This window comes from Berghia stephanieae, chromosome 9 (assembly GCF_034508935.2).
Source record: "Berghia stephanieae isolate SIO BIC M18660-M18661 chromosome 9, UCSD_Bste_1.3, whole genome shotgun sequence".
NCBI classification, from domain to species: domain Eukaryota; kingdom Metazoa; phylum Mollusca; class Gastropoda; order Nudibranchia; family Aeolidiidae; genus Berghia; species Berghia stephanieae.
Window position 1 is genome coordinate 47,931,777 of NC_088368.1, and position 17,593 is coordinate 47,949,369.

The window sequence follows — 17,593 nt, forward strand, 5'->3', positions numbered from 1 at the left end:
CAAAAAACATCATCTCCCAAAACTCCACATTTGACTGTTTCCCTCCCAGCTACGGTATCCGGCCATGACCAGGAAAAAAACAAGTAATCTCATCCCAAGACAAAGACAGAAAGCATGTTGGAAAACAGATAGGGGGATAGAAGACACAGTTAGTACCTCCCTGCCCACTATGGGAGGTCAGGAACCCCACTCAGATATAGGGGGATAGAAGACACAGTAAGTAGCTCACTGCCCACTATGGGAGGTCAGGAACCATACCCAGATATAGGGGTATAAAGACACTGTAAGTGCCTCCCTGCCCACTATGGGAGGTCAGGAATCCCACCCAGATATAGGGGGATAGAAGACACAGTAAGTACCTCCCTGCCCACTATGGGAGGTCAGGAACCATACCCAGATATAGGGGGATAGAAGACACAGTAAGTGCCTCCCTGCCCACTATGGGAGGTCAGGAATCCCACCCAGATATAGGGGGATAGAAGACACAGTAAGTACCTCCCTGCCCACTATGGGAGGTCAGGAACCATACCCAGATATAGGGGTATAGAAGACACAGTAAGTGCCTCCCTGCCCACTATGGGAGGTCAGGAACCATACCCAGATATAGGGGTATAGAAGACACAGTAAGTGCCTCCCTGCCCACTATGGGAGGTCAGGAACCATACCCAGATATAGGGGTATAGAAGACACAGTAAGTGCCTCCCTGCCCACTATGGGAGGTCAGGAACCCCACCCAGATATAGGGGTATAGAAGACACAGTAAGTGCCTCCCTGCCCACTATGGGAGGTCAGGAACCATACCCAGATATAGGGGTATAGAAGACACAGTAAGTGCCTCCCTGCCCACTATGGGAGGTCAGGAACCCCACCCAGATATAGGGGGATAGAAGACACAGTAAGTTCCTCCCTGCCCACTATGGGAGGTCAGGAACCATACCCAGATATAGGGGGATAGAAGACACAGTAAGTACCTCCCTGCCCACTATGGGAGGTCAGGAACCCCACCCAGGTATAAATAGTTAATAAACAATCAAAAACGAAAAGGTGAGTAAAACTATCAAAAATCAACTCTTGTAGGCTTACGTTTTGTAGCAGAGAGAAAAATAGGCTCGTCTTCCTCAGAACTAATTACACAGGCCTCAGCCCCACTCTCTGCGTCGATTTCAGAATCCGAGTTGATTAAAATGACACTGTTATCTCCAGCGGCAGATGACGATGTTTGACTATTCGTCAAGGCTGTCTTCGCCGTTGCCGCAGACGGCTTTTGGGAAGACTTGGTTGTCGATTTACAGTTGCCAGAACTCACAGAGGAAGAGGAACTTGTTCCTCTCTCCGACTCGGCAATGAATTTGAGAATGTTGAGGAATTCAGCTGGCTGGACGACATCGGTGATGTCACAACGACCCAGGCCTTCCTCGATGAGGCCAGGGTCGTATCCGTGCTCCAAGCCGAGTGTTTGTAGGTACCTGTACTGGTTGACGATTCCTACATCTGAGGAGACTTCACCAGCAGCCGTATCACCACAACCGCTTTCCACAGCCGTATCACCACAACCGCTTTTCACAGCCATATTATTTTTATTATTATTGCTTTTTCTAGATGAACTAGAGGATGTCGACGGTTTGTCACCGATGTTTGTTTTGCTAGTTTTACCAATGGGAAACACTTCTTTATCTGTTGAAGCAGAGGCACATTTTGATGGCTGTATAGAGGATGAACGGCCTTGAGATGGTGATGATGATGACGATGATGATTGCGCTGAATGAGATCTGTTGTTTAACGACTGCTGAGACGGGATAATCTGTTGTGACGAATTGTCCCCTTCTGTCCGTATCTTATTAGATGAACCTGAAATGACAAAAAAGAGGATTATAAACAGTTTTCCAGATATAAGAAGGCAAGGGTTACGTGAAAATTCAGAAAATAGACAGGATAGGTTCTAATTTTTATCGTCTTCTCCTGCCATTTTGGTGTTTGTGCCCACACCAGCCAAAGCGGAAATGGGCCTGGATGACACAAATGTTGGAAATTGAATTGAAAATTATTTTTCCAAAATTCGTCGATTTTTCTGATTTTTTGAGTTTCCATCCATGAGATAAATTGAAACGTAATTTTTAATTTTACCATCAATTGACACAAGAATTTCTTAGATTTGTGTGAATTTGAAGTTTAAATGTGATAAAATAATAGGCAGAATGAGAAATTTTAGGGGAAATAATCCTCAATATCTCAAAACCACTCTTCAATTCCACAAGAGAATATATATTTGTAAAAAGTAAGTCGTCCTTCACTGCCTAAGCTGTACTGCAGACACGCCAACTATAAATTTGACTCACAGGAGTTTCAGACACCACTCGTAGGAATTTCAATGCCGAAAGAGGAATTTCCGCACACAAGAAAAATGAATTGGAATGGTATTTGGCATTGTGTTTACATATTGTATAGTTCTAAATAGATAACTGATTAGAATTGTATTATGATACATAAACACGTTGCCAAATACAATCCCAAAGTTTCCTTATTTCAAATGAAGTAAAGCGCCAAAACCTAATAGTAGAGATTGTAGTACTGGTGGTGGTGAGGATGATGTGGTGTTGGTGGTTGTAGTAATAGTAGTAGTGATGATGAAGATGTGATAGTGGTTGTTGTTGTAGTAGTAGTGGTAGTGTTGATGATATGGTGGTGGTGGTTGAAGTAGTAGTTGTAGTGATGATGAATTTGACGGAAGTTGCCCAGAACCCGGAACTTTTTGCTCCAGTTTTGGCATCACTGTGTACTGGATCACTAAAATAACAAGGGGGAGGGGGGAAAAGAGAGAGAGAGAGGAAGAGAGAGAGAGAGAGGGGGGAATAGAGAGAGAGAGAGAGAGAGAGAGAGAGAGAGAGAGAGAGAGAGGAGGGGGGAAGAGATAGAGAGAGGGGAAGAGAGAGAGAGAGGGGGGAATAGAGAGAGAGATACAGATAGATAGAGACAGAGAGAGAGAGAGTGAGTGAGAGAGAGTGAGTGAGTGAGTGAGTGAGAGAGAGAGAGAGAGAGAGAGAGAGAGAGAGAGAGAGAGAGAGAGAGAGAGAGAGAGAGAGAGGAAATAAATAAGAAAGAAAGATAGAGATTAAATGGAAAGTAACTCTTACTGAATGTTTTTTGTTTCTCTTCCAAAATTCCCCTGTGTCGGAAATTAGCGTCTTCATGGCCAGGATGGGACCTGGGTGTGGATTCCTGCTGCACACTCTCCAACTGAAACAATCAATGTCAAAGGTCAACTAGGTCACTCTCAGCCGGTACGGAAAAAGAAAGAAAGAAAGAAAGAAAAAAAAAAAGAAAAGAAAAAAAAAAACGAAGAAAAAAAAGAAAGAAGAAAAAAAAAGAAAACAGAAAAAAGAAAAGACATACAGACAAAAACAAAACAAAACAAAACAAACATAAAATCTAAAGGTAAACTTATTTATATCTCTTTAGGGGTTTTACGGCGCTTGCGACACATCTAAGTCATTTCAGCGCCAGTAAAAAGGAATAAAATGGGATAGTCAAAAAAGTTATATATTTACAAAACGAAAAAAAACACACGAGAAAATTTTATATCTTTTGTTCGAGCAATGTGAACCATTGAAGATTTTCCATTTTGTGGACAATAAAGATTTATTTCTATTACTAGACCTGTAAATGAGCTCTATAAACATTGACTGAAACTGAAAAGCTTCGTAATTCGTCATAGCGGTAAAATCCAAGGAATCAAAATGAAAGGTAAACAGCAAGTCCACTTGAGCAAAACAATGGCAGAAAACTAAATTGCGCAGGAATTAATTGGGCTACTTACCATTGTTCCTTATAATTAGGTACCCAATCGGTGAAGAAACTTAGAAACGATCAACCAGTTTGTTTACAACATGAGGCAATCGAGATGTGCTTGTAGCAATCATTTAATTTTTGAAGGTGTCTACATAATGAACTTCCGGTGTTCGAATTTTTCTTTTTCATACTTTTCCTGTCCTTCAAGTAAATGTGGTCAATTTTGGCCTAGACGAAACAGTGAAATTTATCACTCAGCGGCTCAGTTAAACTTGGTACGACAGGTTTGGAAAGTGAAAAAATAATTTCACGAAGGCTGTGTGAAAATACACTGGGGTGTGTTCAGACACGGCAATTCTAAAAAGCGTCCCTTAGCCTCGGCAATATATCCATCATTAATATAAACGGCCCATGAGCTACGCATAGCGCTGTGGAACATTCCTAATTACTTTACAGTCATTCGACTACGATTCATGAATTCTTTCTTTATTCAATTCTTTCTTCAAAAATATTTGAATTTGACGAATTGACTGATTTCAGTTAATTGACTGAGAATTTACAGGTCTATATTACTATTGGAAAATGTAAGACAAAGGGGAATGGTTGAAATAGGGAACAGATGTGTGGATTCCAAGAACACACTCTCAGCCAGTGTACTTAGTTTGAAATCACCTAAAAGTCTCATTCAGATACAAGCAAAGATCACAACAGGAGGAAAAAACTCAAATGTTTACAAAAAATTATATTTTTATATTTTAATAAAAAAAAGGAGATGTTACAGTACATAACAGAGAGATAATTTACAAGGGAAAAAAAAAAATCATCTCCCAAAACTATAAAAACCCAGTCAAGGTCTCCAGCCAGGGCAAGGACATTCCAAGACAAAGACAGAAAGCAACTCAGAAAACAGACATAAGGGGGTAGAAGACATAGCGTGACCTCCTGCCCTCCATGGGAGGTCAAAGACCTAACCCAGAAAGGAAAACGAATCAGTCATATTCAATGGAAGTTTGGATTACAACTAAAACGATTCACAGCGATAAAACGAATCAGACTTGAACTAAATCAATGTTTAATTATCAGCAGAGAAACCAATCTACAGAGTTACTAATTCAGGAGGCAGTAATTTACTGAACGTTTACACAAACACCTTGACTGGCCGCTGTCCAAGCGCTAAACTCCCGTAAATAGGCATTACGTACTTCCTTTTTATAGTTTAGCAGTCACGTGATTGGAAAAATATACTGAGGGTTTATAACATACCGAATTCCGTAAATATACGGAAAAGCGGCAATCTTGAATTTGACATTAAACCGATTAGTGACAATGGCGCAGAAATGACACAGCGATTTCAAAACCCATAGAAAGTATGGGCAGAAAATTAAAAAAAAAAAATAATAAAAGCAGCATTGTCACAGAACCCCCCCCCCCCCCCCCCCCAAACAATACGTATACTTTCCGAAAAATGAATAACTCCCAAATTACATGAAAACAATAGGGAATGAGATTAGAGGAAGAGTAGTGTCCCTTGATTGGAAGTCACGAGCGGAAAAGTTATTAGAGAGAGAACGTCATGTTGGTTGTGCGGCATGAGACACTTCACCAAAAGCGAGGATGAGAGAGACGCATGCGCAAAACCATTTTGACGTTCTCTCTGTAAGGTGACGTCCAATCAAGGGACGCTACTCTTCCGCTAATCTCATTCCCTATAAACAGACTAACAAGAGGATGTGACAACAAATTATCAATCCAAACATGAAACAGACAGCCAGGTACACTCTTTCTTTCCCTCCACTGTTCAGGGATGGACCGAGCTCCCTCAACAATTGGTGGAAACAAAAAACAAACAACAGAATTAATAAAAATCTTTGAAATGAGAAAATAACAAAATACCAGATAGAGTGACGGCCACAGTCACCATGTAGTTTGAAATGAGTGAGTTTGAGTGTGTGCATGTGAGTGAGTGTGTGAGTGAGTGTGTGTGTAATTATTGGAATTTATAAATGACAACTGTAGTCTGTATCCTCTAAGAGGCTAGAAACTGCAACTGACAAAAAGACGAAGACGAAGAAGAAGAAGAAGAAGAAGAAGAAGAAGAAGAAGAAGAAGAAGAAGAAGAAGAAGTCTGAGGAGGAAAGGATATTATCAATACAAAACCGCACCATGGATTGGGCCAGAACTACAGCCAGTTGAGAGCCTTGAATTGCAATGTTTGTCTTCTTCTGTGTCAGGAAGGCACAGGTCTCGGCCTCCACTTCGTCCACAGACGCCATGTACAACGACGATGGAAAATCCTTTAAGTTAATTATGGTATCCGGGTTGGTCATTGATAAGATATAGGTCTGCAGCAAAAATGGAAAATAGAGATATGAGAAGAGTTTAATAATAATAACAATACTAACAATAATAATAATAATAATAATAATAATAATAATAATAATAATAATAATAATAATAATAATAATAATTCTTTAATCCTTCTCCATGTTCCTCGTGGCCTTCCCCTTGATCTTCTGCCCTGAGGGTTCCAGTCCAATACATTCTTTGTTATAGTGGAGTCATTCTTTCTAAGCGTGTGTCCAATCCACCTCAATTGTCTTCTTCCTATTTCCTCTCCCACTGGTTTCTGCTGTGTTCTTTTCCATACTTCTTCATGTTTTATTCTATCCATCCATTTTATTCTGAGTAGCTTTCGCATGCACCTGTTTACGAAAACCTGTACCCTCCTTATACATGCCTGTGATGCGTTCCAAGTTTCACATCCATACAGTAGGACAGACTTCACGTTTGAGTTGAAAAGTCTTAGCTTTAGTCGACGGGAGATATCTTTAGTTCTCCAAACTCTGTTCAAAGATGTGAATGCAGCCTGCGCCTTTCCTATCCGTGCTTTCACCTCTGCTTCCGTGCCTCCATCCTTGTCAATTATACTTCCGAGATAGCAGAAAGTGTCTATATCTTCGAGTTCCTGATCTTTTACTTTGATCTGCTCCCTTTGACGCGTACCTATCCTCAAGACCTTTGACTTTGCAGGCTGAATTCTTAGACCAATTGATTCCGAGAGGCTGTTTATAATTGTGGCTTTGCTTGCATCTGGTCCTGGGTGTGGGACAGAAGAGCCAGATCATCTGCAAAATCCAGATCATCCAACTGTGTCCAGGGAGTCCACTGTATTCCATTTCTTTGCACTTTGGAGGTTTCTTTCATTAGCCAATCAATGGCAAGGATGAACAGGAATGGTGAGAGCAAGCATCCCTGCTTGACACCAGTCTTAATTTCAAAGCTGTCAGAAAAGCTGATCTTCGTGTACAACCCTGCAACTTGATCCTTCATACATTTCCTTAATGAGGTTTACTATCTTTTCAGGGAGTCCATAATGTAGAATTGTCCACAATGTTGCTCTGTCAATACTGTCGAAAGCCTTCTCGTAATCCAGAAAGTTGACAATAAGAGGAGAGTTCCATTCTAGAGACTGTTCCACTATGACTCGCAGAGAGGCAATCTGGTCGGTGGTTGAACAGGTTTTTCCGAAAACATGCCTGTTCGACTCGCAGTTTAGCATCTGTTGCACTCTTAATTCTCTCTAGAATAATACGGTTGAAAACCTTTCCTGGATAAAGAGAAGAGTGATTCCTCGATAATTATTACAATTACTGAAGTCCCCTTTCTCTGGAAACTTGATAAGATGTCCTTCCTTCCAATCCTTTGGGAATATCCCGTCATTCCAGATTCTCTCAAATAGTGGGTGCAGGGCCTCAGCATTTCTTTCAGCATCAACTTTTAGAGCCTCCGTGGAATATAATAATAGTCATAGCAAAAATAATTTTTGAAAATATTAATAATGATAATAATAATAATTTTTAAAAAAGCATGAGTCATGATAGTAAAACGCCCTTTGGCCTTAAATCGGTTTGTTTATATAATATAACCAAGCCATACCTTTGCATTGTTCATCTGTTCAGCCGTCGAGGCCCCGCTAAGGAAGTTAATCCACTGCATTGTCACGTTTCCCCGTTGAAATGTGTTGGCAAACTCGACGTCCACATTGAACAGTCTCTTTACTCGGGCCCCATTCTTCTTCAGCAAGTCTGCATTATTTCCCGGAATGACAAATTCCATTGAAAACTTGGCTGGTTCATGTCCATCGGGTTTGTCCACGTCCATCGCTGACTACGCCAACAAACTGGTTACATTTCAATCAAACTCAGTCTCTAATATTCTGTCAATACAAAAATGATAAAATAATACTTTATTATAATTATAATACATAATTATTCACATATATTTACAGAGTTGCATACTCCTACGCTCCAGCTACAGAGCTGCATAGGTCTCTGTGACTCAATAAATCTTGTTGAAAAAGAAAGTTCAGCTTCTTATTCAGGACTTTGGAGCATTTTTGGACCATGCTGAGAGCAAATTGTTTATCTGTAAATCTATTTAAAGCCTATTTTAATAATCAATATTTTTTATTCGGTTCGATATATAGACATCAAATAATTCACATGCCTTGTGACAAATGCTCACACCGATATAGGCCACTATTTCATTATTTCTTCCTCTTTTAGGGTCTTGGCTCAAAACATCGACTATTTTCGTTATGTACAGCGATATCTACTTTGTTTCGCTGTTAAAAATATTTTTATAGTAGGTGTTTTTGATTTGCGATTTCTTCTCTTTTACTTATATCACTATAAAGGATGGGGGATGGGGGGTCGGGAGGGGGGATACATTGTAATTTTTCCCAATGAGACTTTGGGACTTGGCAGTGTCTACGTACACGGTAACCGGGCACATAGCCTCCGTATCTACGTACACGGTAACTCAGGTAACTGGTTTGCCGCTACAATACAAGCAATTGATGGACCTCGCTCTGTATGTGTGTGTTATTTTTAAAAATCAAACAATACAATATAACCCATTAAAGGCGAGATTCAAGGTTACCATGTACAGTGGAACCTCCCGATAACGACATGCCACGGGACTGAGTTTTTATGTCGTTATCCAGAGGTGTCGTTATTTAGAGGTTTCCAAGATGGCAGACAAAGTGGGCGTGGTAAGGCCCGCAGGACCAGTTTTTATTAACATTGACAAAACAAACAAAACATTGTAGTGTATTCCTCTTAGAGGGTTCTTGTGCGTGTGTCTGGCTGAGACTTTTAGGTGATCTGAACTGATTACACTGATAGTGTGCTCCTAGAATCTACATCTGTTCCCTATTTAAACCATTCCCCTTTGTCTTACTTTTTCTTATGTCATTTCAATTGTAAATCTAGAATGTTTTTTACTCTCCAATTTTCTTCCTTTTTACTGGCGCTTATATGACATAGATGTGTCACAAGCGCTGTAAAACCCTTTAAAACAAACAAAAACAGGTAATTCAGACGGTGTGAGTTAGATAAAATTCCTCCTCCTCCCACAAAAACACTACTACTACTACTGCTACTACTACTAGGTACTACTTCTATCACCACATAATATCACATTTTCCATGATTTTGTCTTTACTTGCTTACACTTACATTTATAACTTGGTTTTTATTAATGCATATCAGCCAAGATTCGTCAAAAAAAAAGCTGCGTTCTCATTGGTTTCAAAAGCTGCGTTCTCATTGGTTCAAGCAGGAATCGTTTTTATAAACTTTGAGTACTCATACTCGGTATTTTTAGTATCAGATATCTAAGAAAACTGCCGAAAATCGCAAAAATGATGTCGTTATTCGGAGGTTTTATCAAAAAGTACGTTGTTATTTGGAGGTTTTTTTTTACTGATCTTAAATAGAAAAAAATCGGGACCACGGGTCAATGTCGTTATCAGGAGGTTGTCGTTATTCGGAGGTTCCACTGTATGTTACTGTTACCGTGTACATAGATCCTGAAGCTAGGTGTCCGGTTATTAACGAAAATAATGATACCAAGATATCTGCGATATTCCTCTTCTTTATAACGAAGTTCTAGGCATCTTTAATTGAACCCCCCTAAAACTTAGTAAAAGCGAACGACAATTTCCAGTCATAACTTTCTTATGGGCGAGTTGGGTCACAATTTTACTCCCACTGCTGCTGCTCAAAAGTTACAGTGCACGTAGACACTCCGTCGGGACTATTGCCCTTCACTGCTAGGAACTTGTGGAAAGACTCTTTAACTAAGTCTGGTATATTACTTCGTTGTCCCCCCCCCCCCACCTCCGCCGTGACCCTTTCACCTCGCCCCCTCCACTGCCCCCTACTGTTCCACTACAGCGTTCTACTACTACTACTACTACTACTACTACTACTACTACAACTACTACTACTACAACTACTACTTAAATGAAAATTCAGTTTGCAAATGACAGTATAAAATTTGGTTTACTATGATGCAGTATACCATCCCGATGATAAAACCGTTTGAATTTTCTCTCTAGGTTATATAGAAGCAGAGTTATTCAATTTTTTATGCCTTAAAAACACCCAAAAATTACTATAGGAATCAGCCTGAAATTGGGCACCAGCTGACTGAAAAAACGAAAGGGGATTCCCCTGAAACACTGACGTCACAAGGCTAGGAGCCAATGACCGACGCTGACCACGGCAGTCCAAGCTGAAATGTCATTACTTTGGTAGATTTTGAAATGAGTGTGATTTTATGGAATGCTCAAAGGGTATCCTGGAAGCAGTTTTGAAAGTTGAAAATGGTATCATTGGAAAGGAAAATGATTGAATTTTATGATTATTTATGTTTTAAGGGGATTTTTTCATGAATGATGATAAACGGCTTGATTTTCTTGCCCACTAAAATTAAGCTATCTTTCCATTACAATATCTTCTAAATGATTTTAAGGAGGGAAACGGTAATTGTACCAAATGATAGGGCGTTCAATGCCCTTTATTTTGGTATTTAATTTATCCAATTCTGTAAATAAATACCAGAGATATCTCAATTTAACCAAACCATGGTTTTAGCCTGCAGCTCACAAACGATAACTAGCGGTCACACAGGTGAATGGGAGAACTGTGTCACAGATTTAGCCCTTCATTTAAGTGCCTATTACTAGAGAGCTGCGCCGGTGTTACCAATACTTAGCTTCTATACCAGGACAAATCATTCGTTTGGACAGAAAAATAAATAAAAAACTTACCGCTTACCGTCAAAAGCAGTTTAGATTTGAAGATACATTTGTTTTCTATCAAAAAACATTCGGTACTAGACAATCCTTGATGAATATCAAAAGTTGTGTTTGAAATTATATCCTAAATATTTTCATGATTCATTCCTCGCTAAATCGTGTGTGTTTTTCGTCTGATTCAATGGTTGGTGCCCCCTAGTGCCTGCCGCGCAAAACAAAGGTTTTTTAAAAAGTTTATTGAGAAAAAGATACGAAAAAAAGTGTCCCTAGATAGGTATGCAATTTGGTGCATAAGTGCAGTAAAAATTGGTGCGCAAAACTAGTTCGTAGAGGATGCGAGACTGTGTGTGTGTGTGGTGTGTGTGTGTGTGTGTGAGTGTGTGTGTCTCTTTCTTTCTTCCTTTTTTTTTTTTTGGGAGTGCCTACGTACACGATAACGGGGCATCTAGCCTCAGGATCTATGTACACGTAAACCGGTTTACCGTTGCAACATTCTGTCGGTGATGGTCCTCGCTGTCGTGACCGCGCGCGCTCGTGTGTGTGTGTGTGTGTGAGTTGTTTTTGTTTAATCAAAACAATTTTAACCATTAATGGCGAGATTCCATCTTACACTCCCCAAACTCCAGATCTTAGTCTTAATGTTATCATTAAAAGACAAGCTTTGCGATTTATAGTTTAATTGAAGCCCGAGTTGAAATATACTCTTACTACTGCTCTCTTGGTGGAAACGATTTATTCTGCATAAGCAATCTGGAGAAAAAATCAGTGTCACTGTAAAAGGTTAAAATTTCACGAAGTACGCTCTGTGAACACCGCTGTAACAATCCTTTGATCTACGTCATCAGGCAACCCATTGTTTCTTTCATCTTTTCCCATTCCCCCTCACTATCCCCCCATCCATCTCTCTCTCTCTCTCTCTCTCTCTCTTTCTTTCTTATCATATTGTTATCCCTTCCCATCTCAATGTAAAATGAAAACGTTCTGCTGTTTGCAGATACATGTATGATTGTTTTGTTTTTTCTCTCTCACTCGGCTAGGATTAAAAACCAAGACATCAGGTAATTGGTGTCTAATGCCAAAGTATAGATTCTCTCTTTGGCCAATTTAGTCACGCACGTGGCAGCCCAGCTATTTATTATGTTCTGCCTATAACACACAATAAGTGGGATTTTGGGGGTGGGTACGAAAGAAATCAAGGTCATAAGTAACCGTGCACAAAAGCTGTATAGGGAATTGGTTTCTGGGAGTCTTGCAAATACCAAATATTTTATGGAAAGCTCTTTCGAACTCCAAGACGTCTGGTTTGTTTTGCTATCTTGGAACAAACAAAACAGAGATGTCTTGAGGTGTGACCTAGTTGTCTGATTTTGTGACCTGGATGTAAGGTTTTGTGACCTAGATGTATCCTTTTGTGTGTGCAAGCCATGCGGGTAAGTACAGCCATAGCTTGCCAGTTGAGGAAAAAAAAAGAAGCAACGTATCCGCATTTGAAAAACAAAACAAAAAAAACCTGAAAAAACAAAACAACTTAACCTTTTAAAGGCGAATATCAATCTTACTTGGACCAAAAATAAAAAATTACCGTTTTCATCAAAAGACAAAAAACAAATTACAATTTAAAAACTTGAGCTTTTATATAGGGCAATATCCACCCAACGTGCTCAAAGCGCTTTTTATCAATATTCTTACTGCTCTTATGGTGGAAACGTTTATTTTTTCTGCGTTAAAAAATAATATAAATGACGACTATTATTTGAAAACAAAAAAATCAATGTCACTGGCAAAGGGTTAATTGCAGTACTCCTGCATCCTGTGAGACTCCTACGGCACTTGCTAATCATAAAAAAAGGAAATAGCAATCAACAATACTAAGTTGAAAAAAAAAGAAGAAAAAAAAGGGGGGGGGGGGGGGGGGGGGGGGGGGGGGGGGAGAGGAGAGCAAATCCAGTAGCAATGCAACCTTTAGCGGCGAAATTCGATCTTTGACCTAACACCAAATCCTCTTTCATCAAAAGACAAGTAATGGCAAAACGATTATAGACAATTGAAGTCCGAGTTGCGATAGTCTGACTGCTCTCTTGGTGGAAAAGCTGTATTCTCCGTTAACAATAATAAGGATAAAAGCAAACTATTATCTGAAAGCAAAAAATTTGCTTCGCTGTTAAGGGGTTAAGAACATCTGCCAGCATCGTTGACATGCTCTACGTCACCAAGGTCACAAGCGACACGTCTCCCTTTCGTCTTCATCATGCAACCCCCCCCCCCCCCCCCCCTCTCACGGTGGTGGTGGCGGCAGAAAAAAAAAGGCCTTTTTTTCTTTTATTCAATCAACTTGACTGCTGGTGGACCCTAGGCCTCTCTACAAGTCCAAGAAATAATACTCACTTTTTCTCTGCTCCAACGAAAATATCTACCCCCTACCGGTCTAATTGTTTGTAGCAGACGACAAATTTCTCAAAACGGTCACGTGACACTGTAAAAACAACACAGGAAGTCCATGAAAGCTTATTTACGGCATTTCCTTTGAACCGTGTAAACAACAAAATTTCGTTTTCATTCGACTCAACGGGTCAGATTGGCCGGTATTTTTTAACGAACTAAAGTTCTGAAAAATCAAAATGTTTCTTAGAAAGTTGAAAGATGCTAGTTTTTGAAACAGAGGTAGGTTTTTAAGAAAAATCTTTATATTTTACGTGAATGCATGCTCAAGGCGAGTTGGACGTGCAGCGGAGGTTGGTATAGGCACTTTGATAAAATTTTCAAACTCAAAATATCTTGATTTGACTCAGTCAGGTGGATGGGACTTGAAAAAACATAAAATTTGATACCTTATTTGCTTCTCTACGACCTACGGTTCCAGAGTTATTTATATTTTTCTGTTGAAATTTTTTGTCAATTTTACAGAGAGAATCTGTGATCTAACTGCTGCCTCAAAACTAGCATCTCGCGGCTATCGGGAAATTTTGAGTTTTGCAGTCAACATGGCCCACTTATTGTTTTCAGTCATTTTATTTCAATTAAAAAATAAATGGCAAGTGTTAGGTATCATTTTAAAGGTCAGAAAATAAGCTTTATTTTCATATAAATCATTTTCATGTATTAAAAGTATGGAAAAAAATTAAGGATAAATGAAAATGGAAAAAAATATGAGATTTTTGTCAAAAAAGTGGGGTTGATGGCGGGAAAAATAAAATAATGAGCGAGTGTATCAATTGTGATGAAATTTGGCAGAGATGTTCTTCAATTAATTGTCTATCGATGTATTAGGCACTTTGATAACTCCAGTCCAGTGGCCGCCGATAGGCTCACTGTAAGGTGAAACTCGTTTTTTGGAACTTTATTTTTGACCCTTTACTGTTTTGGTCACCATGGCGTTATTTGTGAACCTATGTGACTAACTTTGGTATCATTATAAAAGGCATAAAACAAGCTTTCTAACGGTGTATTTAATTCTTAATTCCTGATTGTATTTCTCAGAAAGCTTATGTAATAAAAATTTATAAATTTTTGAATTATAAGAACTTTTTAAATTATGGATACATTTTAATTATACTTCATACATCGATAAACAATTAATTGAAGAATATCTCTGCCAAATTTAATCAAAATTGATACACTCGCTCATTATTTTATTTTTTCCGCCATCAACCCCACTTTTTAGGACAAAAACCTCATATTTTTCCCCTTTTTCATTTATCCTTAATTTTTTTCCATACTTTCCATCCATAAAAATGATTTATATGAAAATAAAGCTTATTTTCTGACCATTAAAATGATACCTAAGACTTGCCAATTATTTTTTAATTGAAACAAAATTACTGAAAACAATAAGTGGGCCATGTTGACTGTAAAACTCAAAATTTCCCGATCCCCGCGAGATGCTGGTTTTGAGGCAGCAGTGAGATCACAGATTCTCTCTGTAAAATTGACAAAAAATTTCAATAGAAAAATATAAATAACTCTGGAACCGTAGGTCGTAGAGAAACAAATAAGATATCAAATTTTATGTTTTTTCAAGTCCCATCCCCCTGACTGAGTCAAATCAAGATATTTTGAGTTTGAAAATTTTATCGAAGTGCCTAGATGTATGAAGTATAATTAAAATGTATCCATAATTTTAAAAGTTCTTGTAATATAAGTCAAAAATTGATACATTTTTATTTCAATAGCTTTCTGAGAAATACAATCAGGAATTAAGAATAATATATACCGTTAGAAAGCTTGTTTTGTGCCCTTTATAATGATACCAAAATAAGTCACATACGTTCACAAATAACGCCATGGTGATCAAAACAGTAAAGGGTCAAAAATAAAGTTCCAAAAAACGAGTTTCACCTTACAGTGAGCCTATCGGCGGCCACTGGACTGGAGTTATCAAAGTGCCTAGTAGTAGTGTGTAGCGTGTGAACAAATCAAGATGGTGGCAGGGACCTCGCTCCTTAAGCAATGCCAAGATGAGAGTTCTAACTGGCGTAATTGAGAATACTTTTCTCTAGATTCTAAGAATAAGAACAAGTCATATCTATGATTATAATTATAATTATAGCTAGATCTCAGCTAAGCCAAGCTTACTCACTCAAAAAATCAAAATCGAAACTAGACTGGCAAAGTCGGGTTTTAGTTTAGTTTGAATTTGGTCCACACTACTACTGACAACCATCGATCGTTTCACCTTTACTCACAACATAATCATAATCCCATAATCCCTTACCTCGGGTTAACAAATATTTCTCACGAAAACAAAGTGTGATTTTAGTTTTAGTCACAAAGTTCACAGGTGGTGGTCACACTACAGTGTTGAGTGAGAACAGGAAGGGATATTATTTTCGACCCGGAAGTACTAACTCTAGGCAGGAGTCAGGGGTGCCATTTTTTTCTTTTGCCAAACAAATCACACCAAAAAAAAAAAAAAAAAAAGCCAAATAGTCTGCCAAATATTCTATTTTTTTTCTTTCAAAGCATCACTTAAACAAAAAAAACCAAAAATGTCTTCAATGAGCATAAAGTTGGAAATAAATCTCAATTTTCTTATCTCGCTGCTAGTATTTAAGTTAAATATTTAACATTATCATGCCAGAGTATTAAAATTTGTGTTGATTGTTTATAAAACAGATGTAATTGTGAGGCTATGTGGTCTTGTGGTATGACAGTCGCTTTCGGATCGGAAGGTCCTGGGTTCGAGACTCGCTTGGCGCATAGTTGAGTCCTTGGAAAAGGCTCTTTACTCACATTCTTACACCATAGTCATGTTTAAAATGAATACCTGGCCGTTAACTGCGTTGTCTCTGTACGAAAAAAAAATGTAATATCGCCTAAAGGGTGTCATTTCTTGTCCAACATGTTAAGTGTTGCTGTTGACCAGGGACCCCTTGTAAAGTGCTTTGAGCACATTTAGTGGATATTGCGCTATATAAAAAGCTAAAGAATTCTGAAAAGTGCCAAATCGCCAAACTAAATTTTGTCAAGCCAAACAGATCGGCGTATTTTTAAAGTTTGGTTTCAAAACCGCCTAATTGGCAATCCTGGCAAGTTTTTATTCTCGACCGACATCCTACACTTAGGTCTGATAACCCAATTCGTTATGGGGTCGTTTTTGTAATGGAAATCTCAAAAACAATGACTCAAAATATGATCCACTCAAGGAATTTACCGTTTAATTCTATGGATCCACTACAACAATTCCATAATTACGTTCGGATGTCAGACCTGCATAAACGGCCACTCCCAATAAGTTTCGGTTCCTTTTATTATTATATCATCAGCAGCATTTTCCAGGAATTCTAAAATTAGTACAGAAAAAAGTAGAGGGATATTATTTTATTTGCTTTCTTCCGTTTACTTTGGATTTGACGCTGGTCTATCTAAAAGTACTTTCCGTCAGATCTATCAGACCCAGGTACCCAACTCAATGGCCATCAAAATTGGGCAGGTGATCCAAAGATAAAAAACAAAAACAAAAACAAAACAACAGCATATCGCTCGATTTCACCCAGCTATAATAAGTGAGATGACAGCCACGAATCAAATAGTCTGATATCAATGGCAAAAGGGCGATTTGGCGCTTAACGATGACACCAGATGCTGAGCAGGAGAGAAGAAAAGCTGGTGATTTCTAGAATCTCTCAGACTAAAAAGCAGACAAAGTCAAATAGAGATTAAATTATGACCTTATTAATTGCTTTCAAAACACAAATTATAGCTGAACAATTCTATCATATAATGTGTATTAAAACAATACATTTAGAGGTTTTATTATTATTATTATTATTATTATTGTTATTATTATTATTATTATTATTATTATTATTATTATTATTATTATTATTATTATTATTATTATTATTATTATTATTATTATTATTATTATTATTATCATGATCATGATCATCATCATTATCAATAGCATCATCATTATCATCATGACTAACATCATCATCGTCATCATAAACACCACCAATATCATCATCATCATAAACACCACCAACATCATCATCATCATAATCATCATCATTATCATTAACAACATCATCATCACCATCATCATCATCATCATCATCATCATCATAATCATCATCATCATCATCATCATCATCATCATCATCATCATTTATCATCATCATCATCATCATCATCATCATCATCATCATCATCATCATCATTATGATGAAGACGATGGTGATGACGATGATGATGATGATGATGA

The 17,593-nt window shown here is 38.2% G+C and overlaps 2 protein-coding genes across 2 annotated transcripts in view; one reads left to right on the forward strand and one right to left on the reverse strand.

Annotated features, from left to right (window-relative positions):
• Nucleotides 1-15,729, reverse strand: part of LOC144980372 (uncharacterized) — a 63,910-nt gene extending 48,181 nt beyond the window's left edge. The window contains exons 1-5 of the mRNA XM_078928075.1: nt 15,602-15,729; nt 7,723-8,002; nt 5,949-6,128; nt 3,132-3,234; nt 1,084-1,848 (exon numbers count right to left, since the gene is read on the reverse strand). Coding sequence (XP_078784201.1) covers nt 1,084-1,848; nt 3,132-3,234; nt 5,949-6,128; nt 7,723-7,947 — 1,273 coding nt within the window. The 5' untranslated portion in view covers nt 7,948-8,002; nt 15,602-15,729. The remainder of the gene's footprint in view (nt 1-1,083; nt 1,849-3,131; nt 3,235-5,948; nt 6,129-7,722; nt 8,003-15,601) is intronic.
• LOC144980373 (uncharacterized) overlaps nt 13,379-17,593 on the forward strand; it is a 61,368-nt gene continuing 57,153 nt past the window's right edge. Inside the window, exon 1 of the mRNA XM_078928077.1 lies at nt 13,379-13,551. The gene's annotated coding sequence lies outside the window, so the exon portion shown is untranslated. The remainder of the gene's footprint in view (nt 13,552-17,593) is intronic.